At 45.4% G+C, this 20,639-nt stretch overlaps 1 protein-coding gene across 1 annotated transcript in view; it reads right to left on the reverse strand.

Annotated features, from left to right (window-relative positions):
* Window positions 1–20,639, reverse strand: part of kcnh3 (potassium voltage-gated channel, subfamily H (eag-related), member 3) — a gene marked incomplete at its 3' end in the record, with an annotated part of 91,127 nt that overhangs the window by 7,696 nt on the left and 62,792 nt on the right. The window contains exons 6-11 of the mRNA XM_079733331.1: window positions 20,273–20,430; window positions 19,126–19,327; window positions 11,939–12,352; window positions 9,301–9,500; window positions 8,298–8,547; window positions 546–760 (exon numbers count right to left, since the gene is read on the reverse strand). Of these exons, the coding sequence (XP_079589457.1) occupies window positions 546–760; window positions 8,298–8,547; window positions 9,301–9,500; window positions 11,939–12,352; window positions 19,126–19,327; window positions 20,273–20,430 (1,439 nt within the window). The remainder of the gene's footprint in view (window positions 1–545; window positions 761–8,297; window positions 8,548–9,300; window positions 9,501–11,938; window positions 12,353–19,125; window positions 19,328–20,272; window positions 20,431–20,639) is intronic.

Consider the following 20,639-nt stretch of genomic DNA (forward strand, 5'->3'; position numbering starts at 1 on the left):
TCTGTCCCTCGCCATCATTTCCTCTGTCCCTCGCATCATTTCAACTTTCTCTCCTCCGGAATCTCTCCCTATTCCTTCTTACCCTCACACTGCCTTCCCTTAGTATCGTTATCCCTCTCCCTCTTTTATTTTTGTTACTCACTCAATCACTATCTCCTCTTGTTACAGCTCTCTCTTTTGCCGTCCATCCGTCCTCTCTCTCTCTCTCCCTCTCTCTCACTCTCTCTATCAGTATCCCTATCACTCTCTCTCTCTCTCGCTCGCTCTCTATCAATATCCCTATCACTCTCTCTCTCTCTCTCCCTGTCACTGTCACTATCACTGTCACTTTATCTCTCTCTCCCCCTCTCCCTCCCTCTCTCTCTCTCTCTCGCTCCCTCTCTCTCTCGCTCCCTCTCCGGCTCTCTCTCTCTCTCTCTCTCTCTCTCCCTCTCCCTCTCTCTCTCTCTCTCTCTCTCTCTCTCCCTCTCTCTCTCTCCCTCTCTCTCTCTCTCAGTTCACCCCTCCCTCCGGGGGGCCCTTGTCTGGGGTGGTGGGGTACTCACGTCGGCCCCGTGGCCCTCCCTCAGGTTGTAGGTGAGGTCGTGCTGGATCTCGCTGATGAACTTTTGGGCGTACTCGGGGTAGAGCCGCAGCACCTCCCGCAGGCCCTTCAGGCTGATGTACTGCAGGTCGCAGTAGGTCAGCGCCTTCACGTTGGCGTTGGTCTTGATCACCTGCTCCTTGGTCAGCGAGTCCGAGCCAATCAGGTCCCCCTTTCCTGTAGTTTGGAGACACATACACACACACACACACACATTGTTGACTAGTTATATAATATGCCTTTGCAAACATTGTCCTTGCACCTAGAGGTAGCACCCCACCTCTCTCCAATCGAAAGGTGCTTTGTTCGTGAGCATTTCTACCTCCACTTATAGCCCGGAGATGTGTTTTGCATTGTTAACTAGCCTCATAGTTTAGACCGTGAGAAGCACTTTTGGCTTTTCCTTTTGATTGCTTATATCACGCCTAGCCTGGACCATGAGAAGCCCACTTTGGTTTTTGTTCTTTTGCATCCTTTGATGTTTGTGCCGACAGGGTGATATTTCCCTGTAAAACTCCAAATTCCTTGCCATCAAGAAGGGTATGAAAGGTTTTGTTTTCACCACTCATGCGGTGGTATGTTAGAGTCAACCACCAACAAGGACGTAGGCAAGTGCACGCACACACAAACACACACACACACATACACACACACACACTGACAACAAAGGCTAACCCGCTCGCTGGCTAGCAGAAGCACACCCTGCATCGCTAATGCACCTCAGGTCTATCTCTATCTCTGTCTCTCTGGCTCTCTCTCTGTCTGTCTCACTTTTATTTGCCATCGCTTTGAAGTGGTATTCACCAGAACTGAGAGTAGTGTGTGTGTGTGTGTGTGTGTCTGTGTGTGTTTGTCTCTCTGTTTGTGTGTGTGCTTGTGTGTGTGTGTGTGTTGGGGGGAGAGAGAGGGTTAGGGGTTGCGTACAAGGTGCACCGCGTGTTTTTATATTCCATTTTATATATTTATTTATATATATATATATTATATATATATATATTATATATTTTATTTATTCCCTTCATTCCGGTGACAGGAAAGGGCATGGGCATCAAGGGGTCGCCACCGATGCCAATCTAACCTGCAGAAACATTAGAGAGGGAGATGAAGGCGCCTTTGTGCTTGGGGGGAGGGGGGGCACATGAGTCACCGCCATTAGACGCTTGCCAGGTGAGAGAGGCCGTGGCCGCAGTGGAATGACGCGCGTGTGAGGCTTGCATGTGAATTCAATGACGTCGTCTGAGATTGATTATGAATGGGTCGAGAAGGAAGCGGGGTTCGGACTCGTGGGCGCGTTGAAGTCATTGTTGCATTTTAAATAGTTCAGTCGACGTCAGCGGAGCCACGTCAATTCCCTTCTCCATGTTTTGTGGCTGCAGGCGTACAAACCTGATGAGTGTGATGCAAAGCAAGTAAAGTAAAGTTTTGGAATCATAGCATTCAGTTTCTGCTGTCTTTGTCACTCTCTCTATCATTATCTTCTCTGGCTATCTCTCTCTCTCTCTCTTTCTATCCATTCATCTCTCCCTCTCACTTTCTCTTTACCTCTGTATCTCTCTTCCACTATCTTCTCTCTCTCCCTCTCTTTACCTCTGTATTCCTCTATATCTCCTCCCTCTCTCTATCTCTCTCCCTCTCTCTATAGTTAAGTATCTCTCTATACCTCCATCCTCTTTATCTTTCTCTCTCCCTCTCAATCACCACCTCTCTGCCTCTCCATCACCGTCTCTCTCCCTCTCCATTAGCGTCTCTCTCCCTCTCCATCACGTCTCTCTCCCTCTCCATCGCTGTCTCTCTCCCTCTCGATATGTTTCGATATGTTCTTTGTTTGGATTTTCCGCTCCTAGATCTGAGCTAAGAGAAATCTGGCGACACTGAGTGAGAAGAAATCCCGCATCTGCTCCAAGCACTGCATCTCTATCTCATCCTTTTGTGCCTGAACTCAGTGACCGGAGCTGAGACTGAACTCCCCTACCACCCCCCACCTCCAACCCCACAGCCCCCACCTAAGCTTATCTCCACCATTCTCCCCCCCCCCCCCCCATCTCTCTCATCGTCCTTGGCATGGGTGATATGGCAAATTGTTTCCCAAGGAACATTGCATGTGGTGCAAGGTAGGGATGGGCCGAATGTCGACTTTTACAGCTTAAAAAGCCCCGCAAATTGTAATTGAAATTAACTGCCACAGGTGGCAATGCACTCTGTAGCGCTGACCTGCCGTATTCACTCACTGCTAGGAGAGGAGAGGAGAGGAGAGGGGCTCAAAACCTACTGGTCTGCTCGCACGGCAAAATTACATCACACTCCGCTGCATGTCACCTTGAAAAACTTTGTGTGTGTGTGTGTGTGTAAGAGAATGGCGGAGCTATTGCGTGTGTGTGTGCTTGAACGTCCTCACGCTCTGCCGTAAATGGAAATCAATGAGAGCAACTGAAAAGTATGCCGGTAAGAAACTAAAACAGTGTGCGTTTAGATATTTTTGAATATACAAGTGTATAGATTTGTTCAATGGTTTGAATGAAGGTAAACGGTTGAAAAATGTATTTGTGTGTTGTGCTGATGTGTTGAAGTGTCAGAGGTTGACCAGACGGCTTCAATGAAACCAACTGAAAGTAGTAGGACGGAGTAGCTGCATCCAGTTCGATCTGAGGCCCCCGCACATCAGATCGACTATCAGATCGACTATCGATCTGATCCCCCCACGGATCAGATCGGACGATGGAAGCTTGTAGACGATCGCCCAACCCTAGTGCGAGGTACGTTGTTGTACATGAATGTTGTGAACGCCTGGGGGGTGTAGCGGTCCTATATAAATAAATGGATGAACAACAGCTCGATTGCAGGGGTAAAGGTTAAGTGGTTATATTCCACACTATTCTTTATCTCTGTCTATTTTTCTTTTCTGTCTCTGTCTCTCGCTCTCCCACACACCCGGAGGCCGCTTCAGGGTCGCTCGGCCACAACCCTCCCTGAGAGTGATTGCGTGGAGGGAGAGAAATGGGGGGTGTAGCATTAAACAGCGGGGAGACTTGGGGTGGTGGGAAGCTAGGGGGAGAAGGGCAATAATGAGTTCTGTGGGTGAGGATGGGTAATACTGGAAGAAGCATAATGGTTGAGGTGTGTGTTTGTGTGTGTGTGTGTGTGTTTGTAATCATCATTTCATGATTGTTTAAAGGCAAGGCCACTTTTCATTGCTATTTATCTTTATATATATATTACTTGAATCAAACGCCCAAAGGTGAGTTTGACCTCATAAGCACACGCACAAGTGTGTGTGTGTTCAACCTTTATCGTGACCGATTTTCAAATCAAACTCGATGATGATGATGATTATCCTCATCATCATCATCATCATCATCATTATCCTTATCATCATTGACCCATGTTGAAACAAGCCACCCCTTGTTGGAATCACTAGCCTGCCAACACTGCCCAATCACCCTGTGATTGGGTGGCAGCATGCTGCTTATTAAACATAGCGATCTTAAAACATGCTCAACCCTGAACCATCGCTCAGACAGTCACAGTGCAGCTCTGTACAGTGTGTACAGCGTGTCTTACAGGTTCATCATCACAAACGGCTCCCAAATTTTAAGAGGTCCAGATATCCACTGTGCTCATCATAAGCATAGCGTAATGACTTGAAAAGGTCAAGATAGGCTGAGCCTTGTGAGAAGGCCTGCTTTCGCCCCCGGCACACACCTCAGCATTAATAGTCAAGGCTCTTTAATAATGCACCGTCTATCCATTATTAATAATCACATCAGTGCTTTCGCTTTCACCATTGATGTGTGATATTGTTGTGCGTGGGAGTGTGCACATTTGTGTGTGTGTGTGTGTGACTGTGTGTGTTTGTGTGATTTACTGACTGTGTGTGTGTGTGTTTGTGTGTGTGTGTGATTGACTGACTGTGTTTGTGTGTGTGTGTGTGTGTGTGTGTGTATGTGTGTGTTTGATTAACTGACTGTTTGTGTATGTGTGTGCATGTGTGTGCGTGTGCTTGTGTGTGTGTGGGTGACAAACATCAAATATATGGACTGGGGGCATGGCATTTGAAGATAAGCCCTCCCACCCCGCCCCATCCAACACCCAGACACACAGACGCACACGCCGCGTGCGCCTTGAACTCAACACCCCTCGACCTTTTAGGAAGAAGGGTTGCGTCATCTATCCCTGTCTTTATAAATAAATGTGCATGTGTGATCCATCCCCTTTATCTCTCTCTCTCTCTCTCTCCCTCTCTCTTCTTCTCTCCCTCTCTGTTTTTCTTTTTCTGTTTCATCCAAGGTGACCCACTCAGTACAGCGTGACATTTTTTTGGTGTAGTTATAGTACATTTCAAATCTAGACGGATAGTAATCCATTACACTTACCAGCTTGTTTATTTTCCGAAAGCGTTTTCATAAATGTCTGCCTTGAATAAATGCTACAACACTTTGACTACATCTAACGTCTTCATGGCTTGGCCATGACTGCAATCAAAAATGTTCCATGTTAAATACTTTAGCGGTCAATTTATATTGGAAGGAAGAAAACCATTCAGCAATCAAAATTACAAAAATGTAAAAATTAGCAAAGTAAAACTCAACTGGTATCTGTGTCACAGGAATGCAAAGGGAGAAATGATAATTGACGTGTGGTAAATATTTCCGAGCTATCTATCTGTATTAAATCTGTCTGCCATGAGCAGCAAACCTCCAGACTACGGTCTCTATGATTCTCTCCTTGCCTTCTGTCTAATCATTCTCTCATCTTAATATCAGGCTCAACTGACACGCTGCTTTGCTTTGCAGCCCGCCTCCACCGCAGTAAGGATGTCTGATTGTTCCATCACTTTGTTCAGCTGCCGGGTATGAAAGCACATGCATGCTTAATCATGCAGAGAGATGCACGCACCTCACACACTCAAAAAACCAGCCGGCATTCACTTACTTCTACCAGCTCCTAATACTATTGAATTTTCAATTTATTTTCTCTCTCTCTCTCTCTCTCTCCCCCTCTTTCTCTCTCTCGACAGACAGACAGACAATCTAACACCGTCTTTAATGTTGTTGCAGATCAACACTGCTTGGTCGATTTTTGCTTTCCTTGGATAAAAATGTAATGAGCAGCTTTTATATTTTGCCCTTGATATGGCAAGTAAAAAAATATATAAAAGGGCGATTGATCAGCTTTTTATTTGGGCAAGCAAAACTAGAAATTAACCATAGCAGAAAACAGAAAATGGAAAGTGATCTAGCAAAAGAGTGTATTGTAAATTCCAAGGGTTTTGCAAAAGCAAGGATTTGACTAGAATTAAAGTCTTATAAAAACAGGATCTGGATTATTTTAAAACATTTTGGATCTCGACCCTGTCTTGTCTTTTTTCTCTTTAGTGGATGGTGAGATTACAAATTCTTTCGTGGAACAAGATCATATTCATATACTGTATAAGCATTATGAGCTTAAAGGATAAGGGTTATGGTTAGGGTCAGGGATCATTGTACCATTTTAAAATGTTGCAATAAAGTTATGTTAAAAGATCAAATCTCTCTCTCTCTCTCTCTCTCTCTCTGTCTCTCTCTCTCTTTCTCTATAACACTATAACAACAGAGTATTGTTTGTCTCGGCTACATGCATCATTTTGTAATAATTAAAATCCATTGTCTGTGTGCTTGCATTGCATGTGGCCACTAAACTACTCCTAAAGTCATTCTTACAATGTCCTGATTAAAGAGCCACGGACTTTGATCACCTTTGCCCCTTTCACTGTACTTTTTATATTGTATTGAACTTTTTGAAGCCACCCCTACCATTATTTCCTTTAAATTCAATAAGCATGATTATACAAGATTGGTGTCTACAAATTGTGTTTCTGTTTTTCTTTTTAACTCCAAATGGAAACGTGGACCAACTGTTTGTAGAAGAAATGTGTCTGCTGTGCACAGTGTCTCACTGCAGGGTACTGCCCATATCTCCAGAGAAACAATAGAGTTTCATTCTGTATTCAGATTCACAGTAAGGGAGTTTCATAAAATTATTTATTCTACCAGCGCAGCCTCTTTGCACTAGAGCACTATCTGCAGGTTTTGATAGCTCCTTAAAGCCTTAAAGCCTGGCTATGTTGACTGCTTGTGTGTCCGCAATCTTTCTTTCTTTCTTTCTTTCTTTCTTCCTTTCCTTCTTTCTGTTTTCTTCGTTTATTTCTACTCTTTTCATTCTTCTTCATCATGAAACTTCACAATTTTGACTTCTGAAAATTTTGTAAGTTGACATCCAATTAGGTAATCACAACCATTCAGTAAAAAGCCAGATAATTAGGTAATCCCAACCATTAAGTAAATAGTCAGACAACACTAACTTAAATCTGTGTGGATATCTTCTTGATAACCCTATTCTTTTGGGTGTCTACTGACACTAAACTGATACAATGCTGATACTGATACAGCTGTGGACTAGCCAGGTGCAGTGATACCCGTCATTTCCTCCCTTCCTTCCCTCCCTCCTTCCTTATAACCGTCTGTCTTGCATCAATTACCACTTCCCTCCTACCTACCTTCTTTCCTTTCTGTCTTTCATCCTTCCAATTTAGTTTCTCTCCTTCCTCCCTTCCTTCCGTCCTACCCTCCTTCCCTCCCTCCTTCCTTCTTCCTTCATTTCCTCCTTCCTCACTCACTTCCCCCTCCGTCTCCCTCCCTCCTTACTCTAAGTGCCGCTGTAATCCAGATCAAGCCAATCCACGGTCTGTGCTGATGAGAACTGTGCACTTTGAAATCAGCTTGACCCTGGTCCCTGGACTGCGCTCTTCTTTTTTTATCGATGTTAACTCTCGGTTCCCATTATCGCCCCCCACTCTGTTTGAACTACTGTCTCCATACATCATATGTGTTCCGCCAGTGTTCCCTCTGAACGGCTTTACCATTCTGTGAATTATGCATCTGGGTCGTCTAAGAGTCGTGTTCAGATGGAGAGCAGACTCTCGACCGTTTCCAAGTCCATCTCGGCACCGTGCCTTATCATCACTTTTAATGGAATTTGCCGGGTTGCTAAGACCCCAGGTTAAGTCTTGACGTTGTCTATGTGTGTTTTGTTTCATTCCACACAAGTAAGCACATACTTCTAAGAGCAGAACAACATTTCAAAGATGACATAATATATTTATGTTCTGCTGTTGCGTCCTCATGCCTGAATATAAATCCCTCTCAGCCCATCTGATTTGAATTAATTTAAATTCAGGTACGGTGGCATGGATCAATCAAATGCTCCTGTTTCAAAACTCGTCGGTCTCTGAGTCAGACACTGTGAAACAAGAGAATTGCAGATTCCCTGTGTTCAGCAGGTCGCCTAGCACACGGCCCCTATCTTCGACCAGAATCCTCGCTGTGCGCCTCTCAGTCGCCAAGTCTGTGTCAACAATTAACCTGGGGTCTTAGCGAACCAGCCAAGCAGACCGTTCTCCTATTGCGGCCCTCCTTATCTATGTCATTGGAAAAAGGCCCACATTATGGAGTCCTGCAGTTTCTCCGGGTCCTATTACATTAGCCATTGCGGTTACGTTGAATTCAAGGGATTTCAGTAATCATTTCTTCTCCTTCCATCCCATTTTCCTCCTCGTTATTTGAATAACAAAAAAAGAAGAATCAGCCGCGACGTATCAGATCCAAATCGCATTATCCCCGGGCGTACTCGCCCGAATAGTGCAGCAGTTTTACCCACAATGCACTGCTCTTGCACCCACCCAGTATGGCCAGCACAGTGTTGTCCTTCAGGACTTCCATGGAGCCGGAGCAGACGAAGTAGATGGCCTGCAGCGCGTCCCCCTGCCGGATGAGGAACTCCCCCGGGGCGCAAAAGGAGGTCTTGATGATGAGGGAGAGCGAGCGCAGGCACCCCCTGCTGGCCGACTCGAACAGCGGCAGCTGCAGCAGCTCCTTGTTCAGGTGCATGGCGATGTCGGCCCGCAGCTCGTCGGGGAAGTCCTTCAGGAGCTGGTTTGGGGGGAGAGAAGAAAGGGAGGGAGAGGGGAGGTTAGTGGGGGAAACATAATGAGCATACAGCAAAGTGCTGGGATCTTGGTGCTCGCTTGCGCATTTGTAATATAGCCAACAGAAAGTTATTCCTCGTCCTCATCCTGATCTTCAAACTGCTTATCTGGGGACGGGTAACGGGGGGCAGGAGATCCAGCAGGGGGGCCCAGACTTCCCTTTCCCGGGCCACATTGACACATTGAAAGGTATTCCGTGCTTTTAAATCGGAAAGCTTGGATTAAGGTTTTGTAATGAAGAGGTCCATTGGCGTTTAGTTTCTGTTGCTTTGAATTGTCAAACAGCGTTGTTTTGAAAGGTCATTGTCAATCTGGTAAAAGTTGACCTGGAGTTTGAACTTTGAGCGCAGCGTCAAGGTGGGGAGTTTAAGCTGTCCGCTATGCCATGGGAGGTGTCATCGCGAGGATAGGTTTCAACACTCTTTTGAATGCCTATGGGAGCGTTTTTATTTACAACTTTATTTTATAAATGTTTTATTCCAAGCGACATACAGGGAATATATTCATTGTTGAACCAGCATGTAGGCCGGGGATGGCATATTGCACAAGGATGCTTGCAGGTCCAACTCCCTAACCATAAGGGTTTACTACCCTGCTCCCTTGGTGGGGTTGTTAAAGGTGTGACCGCCTGTCTTTTTGTGTGTGTCATGCCTTTTTCGGATGTACACCGTATTCCACACATTTCCCCGTTCCTCACCTCGTTGACGTCGATCCCGTTGTTCACGGACCAGGTGGTCTGGAAGCACTCCAGCATGCGTTGCTCCAGGGCTTTGGGCAGCCGGTGCACGCGGATGAAGTCCTTCAGGTCCTTGGTACGCGTGTGGTACAGCGAGCGCCGCGAGTACATCCTCTGGATGATGGCCGTGACGTTACCAAACACCACCGCATGCATCAGGGCTATGCGGGGCGGACGCAAGATAGGGGGGTTATTTACCCTCCTGCTGGACTGGTGGTGTTTCTGTGAATGTGTGCGTGTGTTTGTGTGTGTCTGGGAATAAATGTGTGTGCGCATGTGAGAGTGTGTGTGTGTGTGTGTGTGTGTGTGTGTGGTGCGCATGTGTGTGTGTGTGTGTTTGTGTGTGTCTGGGAATATATGTGTTTGTATGTTTGTGTGTGTGTGTGTGTGTGTGTTTGTGCGTTTGCGTGTGTACGTGTTGCGCAGGAGTTTGAAAGAGATCAAATGAGCGTATCTAGTTGTCTGGCCATGATGCAAAGGCAACAGTGCATTTGGAGTCTGGCGTTGCGTAAGATAAGCTTGTGTCTCCCGTAAATAGCCTGTCAGTCATCCTCCAGAAGACGCTCTGCTAGGCCATAGTACAGCTGCAAGCCACTCAGCGCTGCGTGGGACGCCATCGATTCTATCACCAGCAATTAATGACACTCTCCTGTCAACTCTGACTCTCATTGCCAGGCTGTGTAACTTCTTTAGATAACAGACCAATGCTTCCTCCTCTATTCAGCTGGCCACATTTACCATTTGTTTAAACTTGTTAACACCTACCTAGAGGGGGAGGGATGGAGACAGAGAGTGGGAAAGATAAAGAGAGAGAGAAAGAGGGAGAGAGGGAGGGGGAGAGAGTGAGTGGGAGCAAGAGAAAAAGAGAGGGAGGGTTATAGAGAGATTGAGAGATTGGGAGAGGGAGAGCCAGAGAGAGAGAGTGGGAGAGAAAAAGTAAGAGAGAGAGAGAAAGAGAGAGGGAGGGATAGAGAGAAAGAGTGAGAGAGTGGGAGAGAGAAAGCCAGAGTTTAAATTTGTTAACACAAAGTGTTTTGATCTATTCTGCATCCCCCCCCCCCCCCCCCCCTTTGCTTAGTGTTCCCTTTTAATGTGGCCAGTGTCCTTGTCCTGTTCCCGTCCTAAACAGGACCACTCAGCACATTTTACATCAGCGTGCTTTGAAAGTTCTGAATAGAGGAACATATTTTATGGAGTTGATCCAGAAACTATCCATCTATTAATCATACGGGCTAGCCAAAGTGCCGTAAAAAGCCCCAAACAGCCAAAGCGCTAATATGTTTTTAATCCTGCGAGGGCTGGGCTAGGCTGGGTTTGAATTCCTTCTGTAATGCCTATTTTGTAGAGTTTGCCAAAGGACTCGACGCAGTATGCTTGATTCACTGTAAGGGGTTGATTCAATCTTCCCGTCTCTCGTGTTACTCCCTTGAACTCTTGATCTCTGGAACATTTGATTGAATGCCATCCCTCATTTACATCAATTAAAAGTAAGACGATCTCCCATAACCTCCAGATATGAAAGTGCCAGAAGAATTTACCTTGTCAAGGAAATGATGCATTATCTTCAAATGTCTCAAATTATGAAATATTTAGTTTCTACTACCAAAAAAAACCACTGCCAAGGCGTGGTTTATGAATACATCAACATATTTCTGATCTGATTTGGATGGTCATATCAGCCATGATAGCCAAGGGAGAGAGAGAGAGAGAGAGAGAGAGAGAGAGAGAGAGAGAGAGAGAGAGAGAGAGAGAGAGAGAGAGAGAGAGAGAGAGACAGAGAGAGAGAGAGAGACAGAGAGAGAGAGAGAGCGAGAGCAGCCAAATCAAAATTTGGAAGGAGTTAAAACTGTGTTCTGATGCGTATCACTGAATATCCCGCTGGCACCAGTTAATGACTTTCAGAGCGATGCAGCACACAGTATTTAACGTCAGCACAGTTCCCCGCAACTCCGAGAGTAAACAGCGACATGCATACAAACTAGTGAGCAGAGAGAGAGAGAGAGAGGGAGAAAGAGGGCGAGCGGGAGGCAGGGAGAGAGAAAGACAAAAATAAATAGTGGGATTGAGAGAGAGAGAGTGGGAGCAAGGGAAAGACAGAGGGGGGTATATAGAAAAATTGAGAGAGTGGCAGAGGAAGAACCAGAGAGAGAGTGTGGGAGGGAGAAAGAGTGAGAGTGGAAGAGAGAGAGAGGGGAATATATGGAGAGCAATCGCTAGAGAGAGAGAGAGAGAGAGAGAGAGAGAGAGAGAGAGAGAGAGAGAGAGAGAGACAGAGACAGAGACAGAGACAGAGACAGAGAAATAGAGGCAGAGAGAGAGACAGAGTGACAGATAGGGAGAGAGAAAGAAAGAGAGACAGAGAGAGAAAGAGAGAGAGAGAGAAAGAGAGGCAGAGGCAGAGAGAGAGAGAGAGAAAGAGAGGCAGAGAGAGAGAGAGAGAGAAAGAGAGGCAGAGAGAGAGAGAGAGAAAGAGAGGCAGAGAGAGAGAGAGAGACAGAGAGAGAGAGAAAGAGAGACACAGAGAGAGAGGCAGAGAGAGAGAGAAAGAGAGGCAGAGAGAGAGACATCAACCACCCCAGGCTCCCCGCCTGGTCCTCACCTCCGATGAGCATGGTGCAGATGGAGAAGATCTTCTCCGAGTCGGTGTTGGCCGACACGTTGCCGAAACCCACGCTGGTCAGACTGCTCAGGGCGAAGTACAGCGACGTCACATAGCTGCTGCGCATGGACGGCCCCCCGCCTAGCCCGGGACCACCCCCGCCGCCGTCGGCGCCGACCGCCCCGCTCGTTCCCATCACAGCGGTGACCGTCTCAGCCACGCCCCCCGGAAGGCTCCCGTTCCAGTTGTCCCACCCTGAGGCCACCGCTGAGGCCGCCGACGCATTCCAGCGGCCGCTGTCATTGGCCGGGAGGCCGGAGATGGCCGCTGTGGACAGCGTACTGTGGTCCAGCGTGGAGGGCGGGGACAGGAAGTAGGGTGTGCCCAGGCGCTTGGCCAGCTCATGCAGCCAGCCTAGGAGACACAGAGAGAGGACAAATTTAAACTAAGTATTGAGGGTACTGTTTCATAGTTTCTCTCTCCCTCTCACTATGAGAGAGAGAGAGAGAGAGAGAGAGAGAGAGAGAGAGAGAGAGAGAATAGGGATGAATAAAGAGATAGAGTCATAGAAGGAGGGAGGGAGAGAGAGAGTAGAAGGCATGGTGATATAGAGGGAAAGATAAAGAGAGAGGGAGAGAGGGAGGCAGAGAGAAAGAAAGACACAAATAAACAGAGAGAGAGAGAGAGAGAGAGAGAGAGTGAGAGAGATATAAAGTGAGAGAGATATAAAGTGAAAGAAAGAGAGAGAGAGAGAGAGAGAGAGAGAGAGAGAGAGAGAGAGAGAGAGAGAGAGAGAGAGAGAGAGAGAGAGAGAGACAGAGAGAGACAGAGAGAGAGAGAGAGAGACATTTATCAGCAGTAATTTATGTCCCAGTACTTTTTGTATCTGTCACACTGACGAGACGTATCAGACGGGAACATTGAAAAGATTGAACAGAATTTGAAGACATCAAACTGATGGAGCCTGGATGAAGAAATGAACAGAACACTTTCTAGGAAAGAGGGGTTGCAGAGTCAGGAAATTACCAAGACAGTATGTAACAAAGTAGAGCAATCACACTGAGTAAGAAGCGAGAAAATGCTTTCCAGGGGAAAAAATGGCATATACGAAGCAGTCAGGGAGATAACATTTAAAACATGCATGATGCAGCCTCTCTGCATAAAGTACAAGGATGCACCAATCGTCTGCATAATCTCCGGGATCAGCGTGTGTTTTTGTGTGTGTGTGTGTGTGTCTGTATATGTGTGTGTTTGTGTGTGTGTGTGTCTTTGTGTGTGTGTGTGCGTGTGAGTGTGTGTGTGTCTGTGTGTGTGTGCGTGGACTTCCATCTCTATGGAAATGTGTATGTTTGTGGGTAAACATAAACAAGCATGTTTGTGGGTAAATCTATGCCTCTTATCACTGGATATTAGGCCCACAATGTTGAAGGAACTCTCAGCGGTGAGCCTGTGCATATGTGGAGCTCAATTTGAATCTCATATCGATGGGAACAACCAATAATGTTAATTTTGTCGTGGTGGTTTTGGTCTATGGCTCTGTTTTCCTGCTGAATTTCATTATTTAAACATCACATAACGATCAGAAAATCAATGCCCACTCGAGGCGCTAAAAGCACGAAAAATGATTGGACCACTTTAAACTTCACAGCATTTTGTGGAAAAGGAAGTTCTGTTTTGCGTCTCAAATAATGAGTATAACTCATTGTTATACGCAGACAGATATGTGCGGTATCATTTACCAAATGTTCAGACTTTACGTGAAGAGATATTTGAAGGCCAGCTATCTTTTCTGCTGGGTTGCATGTTTTGTTTTCTACATTCTGTCACCAAGGCTTTGCTCTTACATTTAGCTGTTGCTCCTGGTCAATCCAAGCACTACAAACGCCGCACACTGCTCCGAATATCTTTTTTCATAAATATTTTAGGTGTCTAGTTTTGGATTACAGTGCAGTTGATTGTCCTAAATCAAATAGTGTATAATAGATGCCACATAAATACAATTACATAGATAACTGAATTCAGCGCTTCAACAAGTGCATATAACTCTTCCTGTTATGCATATCTTATTTCTTTCAGTATTCATTTAAAAATATGAAGCCCTCAGCGGACTCGATTTGTAATTTCAGAAAGATTGCGTTCATTTGCTTTTTCAGAACAGTTTCAGCATAAAACAAATCCAATCATCCATAAGCCCCGTTTTCACAAGCTGCTTCGGATAATGTTACAAACGATGTTGATTTAAAGAATTGCAAGACCTTGGAATTGGAGAGTCATAAAGTAATAGTAGGCACATCACGGCGATGTTTCATAAAAATGTGCATTTGACACTCCCCATGCTTCATATTGGCTGAAGGTTAGCGACATATGAGCTTAGCATGTGTCTCACCAACGCATCCATGAGAGATCCTGTCTGGACGAGATTCTATCGCTTGTCAATCAAGATTGAATGTCCACTACCTCCGCAGTGGATTTTCTAGGCCGATGCAATATTAATTACGATACTAAATGATAATTGTATGATAATATTTGAAAGGAAAACCGTAGGTGTTTCTAGGAAGGGGTGCTAGAGCAATACTGATGGGCCTGTCGGCGTTCACAAGTCATTGACTTGTGATCTGATAGGTGTCAGTCCTCTTGGTTTATACTCATTTTCAGCAGATATAAGTTAGAGAATTTCAGAATGGGACTTTGATAGGTTGAGCCGGTAAGCTTACTTTGATGTGTGCTATGACGACTTCACATTTTCAAATATTTTGCACCCTAAATTATTCATCACTGTTTACAACTCCATACAACTCCCCTTATTCCTCACTGAACATGGAGCGTCATGGAACTCCTACAAAGCATTTTCCGCCTCTGATCAGCATATGAAAAGAAAACATTTTAAGACTTCAAGATTTGTCTGACAGCTGGCTCCCGGTCACAGGCCGATCCTGATAAAAAACAATAACACAGCCATGAGGTTCTTGCAACAACTATCAGTTCATTGTTCCCTAATCGCATGGGTAATTATACCATGTGGCAGGAATTGTGTTCAGCTTACAGGAACATGTAGACATTAGCCTTCCTGATAGGTTGTAGCGACGAGGCGTGCGTGTATGGCATACACGTGCACGTCAGCGATACCAACAAACATCTGTTGAGTTTACCTTTTTTTGGGTCGTCATTTCGACAACACAGGTATTGAGTTAAAAACACAAAAGGAAAATAAAATATATTTTTTTATTCCCAACCCAGCATTTGCAAACCCATTTGTGTCAGCTGACAGCAGACACAAAGGTAAACAGCCCATTTAGTGGTAAACGATTCGTTGGCACCATCGCAGGAGTCGTTGTGTTTATCCAACGCGGTGAGCCGAACAGGTAAACAGATCGACAAACGTTTCGACTGTAGTGCTAGCCAGCAGCGTCAAGAATGTCATCACTCTATGGCCCTTATGTTTACACACAAGTGTTTTTGAATCAAATTGCAAATTGAAAGCCGCCGTCTAAACAGGCGGGAAAACTTGTACGAGAGAAGTGGCTCACACCTAGCACAGCAATGATTTCCATGAACTGAAAATGCGTTATCCCTGACGAACAAATCACAATTTCCTATCTTTTACCTCCTGTGAGCTGTGAACGGCAGTTAATGCTAGCGTCCAGAGCGAAAAGAACAAGAACATGACAAGGAGAACAACAAATACACAATCAATAATGGATGTTTTTTAACTGAGAAATTGACAAAGGGCCAACCGAAGAGTAAATTAAACCGAAAGCCCTCAGTCTGAAGAGGCTCCCTCTCTCTCGCCTTCTCGCCTCTTGTCTTCAACGAGCTGGGATGCTCGAAATTCCTCCCTCCCCCTCGCCAATAACGTACCCATTCCAGGTGTTCTCTACTCAGGACTGAACGCCTGGAATGGGATTCTTCTAATGTACGTTATCGGGGAGGGAAAGGGAGGAATTTTGAGCTGCGGTTCTCGAAATTTCATACTACTTTAATATTTGATCACATTTTAAGAATGTGAAAATTGCTTTAAAAAAAAACGAGAGCAATTCTTCAAAAGTGCTGGAAAATGATTTTTGCATATTAAACACGCAGTGCATCAACATGAGTTCACATCAAGGACAGCATGTTTCTGAGTGCATGAATTTGAGTCTCCCTCAAGTGCTGTCCATGGTTCTGAAATGTATTTGTCCATGGTCCTGATCACCTCTCCGCTCCTGTCCTCTCCTCTCCCCTCCCATCCCCTCCTCTTCTCTCCTCTCCCATCCCCTCCTCTTCTCTATCTCCTCTCCCATCCCCTCCTCTTCTCTATCTCCCCTCCCATCCCCTCCTCTTCTCTCCTCTCCCATCCCCTCCTCTTCTCTATCTCCCCTCCCATCCCCTCCTCTTCTCTCCTCTCCCATCACCTCCTCTTCTCTCCTCTCCCCTCCCATCCCCTCCTCTTCTCTCCTCTCCCCTCCTCTCCCGTCATTTCCTCTCCTCTCCTCTCCTTTCCTTTCTTCTCATCTCCTCTCCTTTCCTCTCCTCTTCATTTCCCTCCTCTCTCCATCTCTCCTCTCCTCATCGCTCTTCATCTCTCCTCTCCTCATCTCTCCTCTTCTCTTCTCTCCTCTCCCCTCCTCTCCTGTCATTTCTTCTCCTCTCCTTTCCTCCCCTCTCATATCCTCTCCTCTCCTTTCCTTTCCTTTCCTGTCCTTTCCTTTCCTTTCCTCTCCTCTTCATTTCCCTCCTCTCTCCATATCTCCTCTCCTCATCTCTACTCTCCTGTCCTCTCCTCAACTCTCCTCTCCTCTCCCCTACCCTCCTCTCTCCATCTATCCTCAAACACACTTCATAAACAAGATTGAGCACCTTGCCATGACTTTATTGTCAGGTAAGTCCATGCTCTCTTTAAGAGGTGACCTGGTGACAGTTTTAAAAGGCGGCTGTCATTTCATGCTCCTACTGACAACTTGGGTCAGATACTTTACAAAATGCAGTTACTTTGTTTCCTTCCTGTTCAACGACCCATCTGGTCTGTTTGGCTGACGTTTAGGAATAATATTGAGCTGTCCTCTCTTTAATGTTCTTATTTTTCATCATACTTCTACTTTGTTTCTCTTCTATAGTGTCAGATAACTTACTTTCAAAATGTAATACATTACATATCCTTTATTACTTAAATTGTAATTAATATGTTACGTATTACTCAATACTTTTACATTACTTTTAGCTACATACAGTTAACGGACAGGTACACAAATAATGCCTTACTGTCTATGGTTACCCCAAACACTCTCTGTCACATCCTCTGCATTCCCAACGTTGATGGTAGTAAATCATCATGTTTTCTATTAACAATAGGTCGGTGTTCCCTTGGAGAAGAGGGCAGGTGCTGGCTGCTGTATGTTTGTGTGCCCCACCAAGGGGTTAAGGGGACAGACAGAGCTCCGCCAAGCCTTGAATTATTAATAGAGCTGCAGATAAAAGTCTTGTGTCCAGTAGCAACCGAAAGGACACGCCTCCTAACACATGTGCAAGTGTGCACACACACACACAGGCGCACATACACACATGCACACACACGCACACAAACAAGTCCATCAGGCCTGAAATGGTTACATTCATGTTGTTTCCAAACATTCATCGTGAGGCAGAGTCAGGGTCACAGGGAAGGTCGAGTGAAAAGACCGGATGAAACCGTCTGTTGCCTGAGCGAACGGTGACGGGATTGGACAGTGACACATATTGGCCAGAATGTCACTGCAACTTTATTGGTTGGTAGTTTGCTGTGACAGCAACGTACCAGAAGTCTAGCATGGGATCCATCAATACCGAGAGACATAATCACAGTAGAGAGAGATTGAGGGAGACAGTGAAAGAGATAAAGAGAGAGAGAGAGAGAGAGAGAGAGAGAGAGAGAGAGAGAGAGAGAGAGAGAGAGAGAGAGAGAGAGAGAGAGAGAACAGGATGTGAGATATTAAGAATGACTGCCGTGTGACATGCAGGACCTATTCATTCCCTTTAATGAGGAGGGCAGAAAGCCAAAGTCGCCCAAGCATGACAAGAATGCCTGGACTTGTCTAGATCTCATCTGTGCTCTAAATAGAGGAGTAAGTGTTCAGCAGTGTTCATGTGTTCTACCTGCCTGACAGATACCTATGTAGATATTTGTCCTTAGTTTCAGACTACTGAAATTTGCAAAAATTCAGTCCCCTCACTTGTTGTTGTTTTGTTGTGTGTGTGTACTTTACTGTGTGTACTCGCCCGATTCTATCATACTTTGTAATTGTTTGCGTGCGGGCAGGGTGGCTCATGCGAGAAATGATAAACACATCACGTCTAGCCGTACTACAGAGGAAAGGATTTAAAAGGCACATTTGTTCACTGGGAAATTGCCGGCGTCTGTTAATTTGCACGTTTGTGAGCTTTAGGCCCCACACCATCTCGGTTACATTTTTCGAGACAGAGAAGTGCTGACAGAATATATATCATATATATATATATATATATATGCTCAACCACATCACATGTTATTAAAAACATCAGTTAGCGAGGAGCTTCAGCACACAGAGAGCTGTCTGTGATTCTAAGCTGACGCTGTAAACAAACAGCTGAGACAGTGTTGATTTGAAACCTTAACAGGCACTTTATCTAAGAACATTGGTGTCCTGACAGGCTGTTTAATCTTGTCTTCCCACCAGCTATGGGAAAGGTTTACTAGTGCTGCCCGGGGTTTGGCTTCAGCTTTAGCCAATAACCTGCTTACAGAACCCTGCCCCCCCAAGCCACACGATTGGTCAACATACATATGAAGCCAAACAGGGCAAAACACCAGCCAGACATGAGCTCGTCTTGCATAGGTGACGCTATTTACACTTTACTTTTGTAATTTATCATTTATATTGTTTATACCGTCTATTTTGTTTGCCCTGTTTATTGTTGTTTCTTCTGTTTGTCTTGTCTTGTCCTTACTTTAGCATTTAGTTTAGCATATAGGCTACCTTAGCGTCTGTTTGTTTGCATTAGTACTTTACTAACTCTTCTGTATTTTTATTGTAGTGTATTGCATTTTTATCCTGTGTTTTTCCACTGCTACTGGGCTGTTGCAACAAACAAATTGATCCTACAGGGTACTAATAACTGTATTAACCGAATCGTAAATGGCAACGTACGCGTGGCAGCATGCTAGCGTTAGCATGCTAGCGTTAGCGGCTACTCACCGATGTCCCAGGACGTGGAGCCGTCGATCTCTCTGCGGCCAATGAAGTACCAGACGCAGGCCATCCAGTGGGCCAGCAGGGCGAACATGGACATGAGCAGGGTGAGCACCACAGCGCTGTACTGGGAGTAGCGCTCTAGCTTCTGCAGCAGCCTCAGTAGCCGCAGCAGCCTAACCGTCTTCAGCAGGTGAACGCCAAAGTACTGTCGATGGTGGTGGTGGGGGGAGAGGGTGTGTTAGGGTGGGACAGGTTGACACACATCACACGCAATGCGTCAAACCCGATCCCTCGTTAATAACTTGTTGAAAACCGTATTGGATCGGAACACTGATAACGTTTTTTTCTTTTACGATTATAGTCTTTAATTTAATAGCAGGGTGTCTACTAGCGACACATAATTATGCTGCATAATTGCCCCTGTATTTTTATTTTACTTGTACTTTGTTCAATCTTATCTTACGCACTGCACTTAATTCATTACAGCAATGCAGAGTTTGGGGTGTGTTGATGCCTCCTGTTGGAAAGTTCTGAAAGAAAAGGTTTCAGTAGTAGTGTATCCAAGAAAAAAAATCTTAGTAAAAAGCGTATGATGTTTACTGTGGTTCTTAATGGTGTGCATCAAAATGTAATTGCCCCTCAAAGGCACAAAGCGCTTCACACCCGTTCTAGAGATATGAAAACCCTCCCGAGGGCATACATGTATACTCTGTGTTGTGAATACATTTTAAGTGCTGCGTGTTTGGCAAAGGCAATATTAATCAGTGGCGTCTCCCACAACAGCTGGTTTAAGGAGTGCTGGCTCCTTGCCGCCTGTTTGGCTGATGTGCAAACTAACCGATCCAGTGCAATGCCGATGCGATCATGCAGCCATATTTCCCCCCTTTCTGAGCTTGGCTCTCTGCCAGCTGTCTATTAGTGAGGAAATTGAATGTGTGCTGTTGAGCATCTCATCAAAGGAAGAAAATATGAAAGGATTTTCATCTTATTGTGTTTTTTAACCAATAGAACGCATTGTAGACGATTCATTTTTGTAGTTAGGGAACCGAACTCAACACACGCACACACACACAAACACATGCGCACAAACACACACACACTGTCCATCCCCAGGAGAGGCCTAATGGCATGTAGGAGGTGGCTGACTCACCACACTGACGTTGAAGGCGTAGAGAAGGTCAAAGGGCAGGGCAGCGATGAGGTCGACAAAGAGCCAGGTGGTGACGTAGTGGACGCAGATGGAGCGGGCGTCGTACACCACCTGGCCTGATGTGCTGACGAAGGTGGTCCGGAAGTTCAGCAGGATGTCTGTAAGAGAGACCGCACCACACACACATTAGTGTTGAAATTCACTCCTGTTGATGACTTGAGCAGAGATAAAGTCCTTAACACGTTTCGAGTTTCTTGGTTCATTTGACCGCTTCTAATGAGCATGTGGATTTACTTGAAATTTGCATTTTCATTTTCATGCCATAAAATGCTTCACAGGCAATTAAATTATGATCAAAATAATACCG

This window comes from Pollachius pollachius (assembly GCF_949987615.1).
Source record: "Pollachius pollachius genome assembly, chromosome: 3".
NCBI lineage: Eukaryota > Metazoa > Chordata > Actinopteri > Gadiformes > Gadidae > Pollachius > Pollachius pollachius.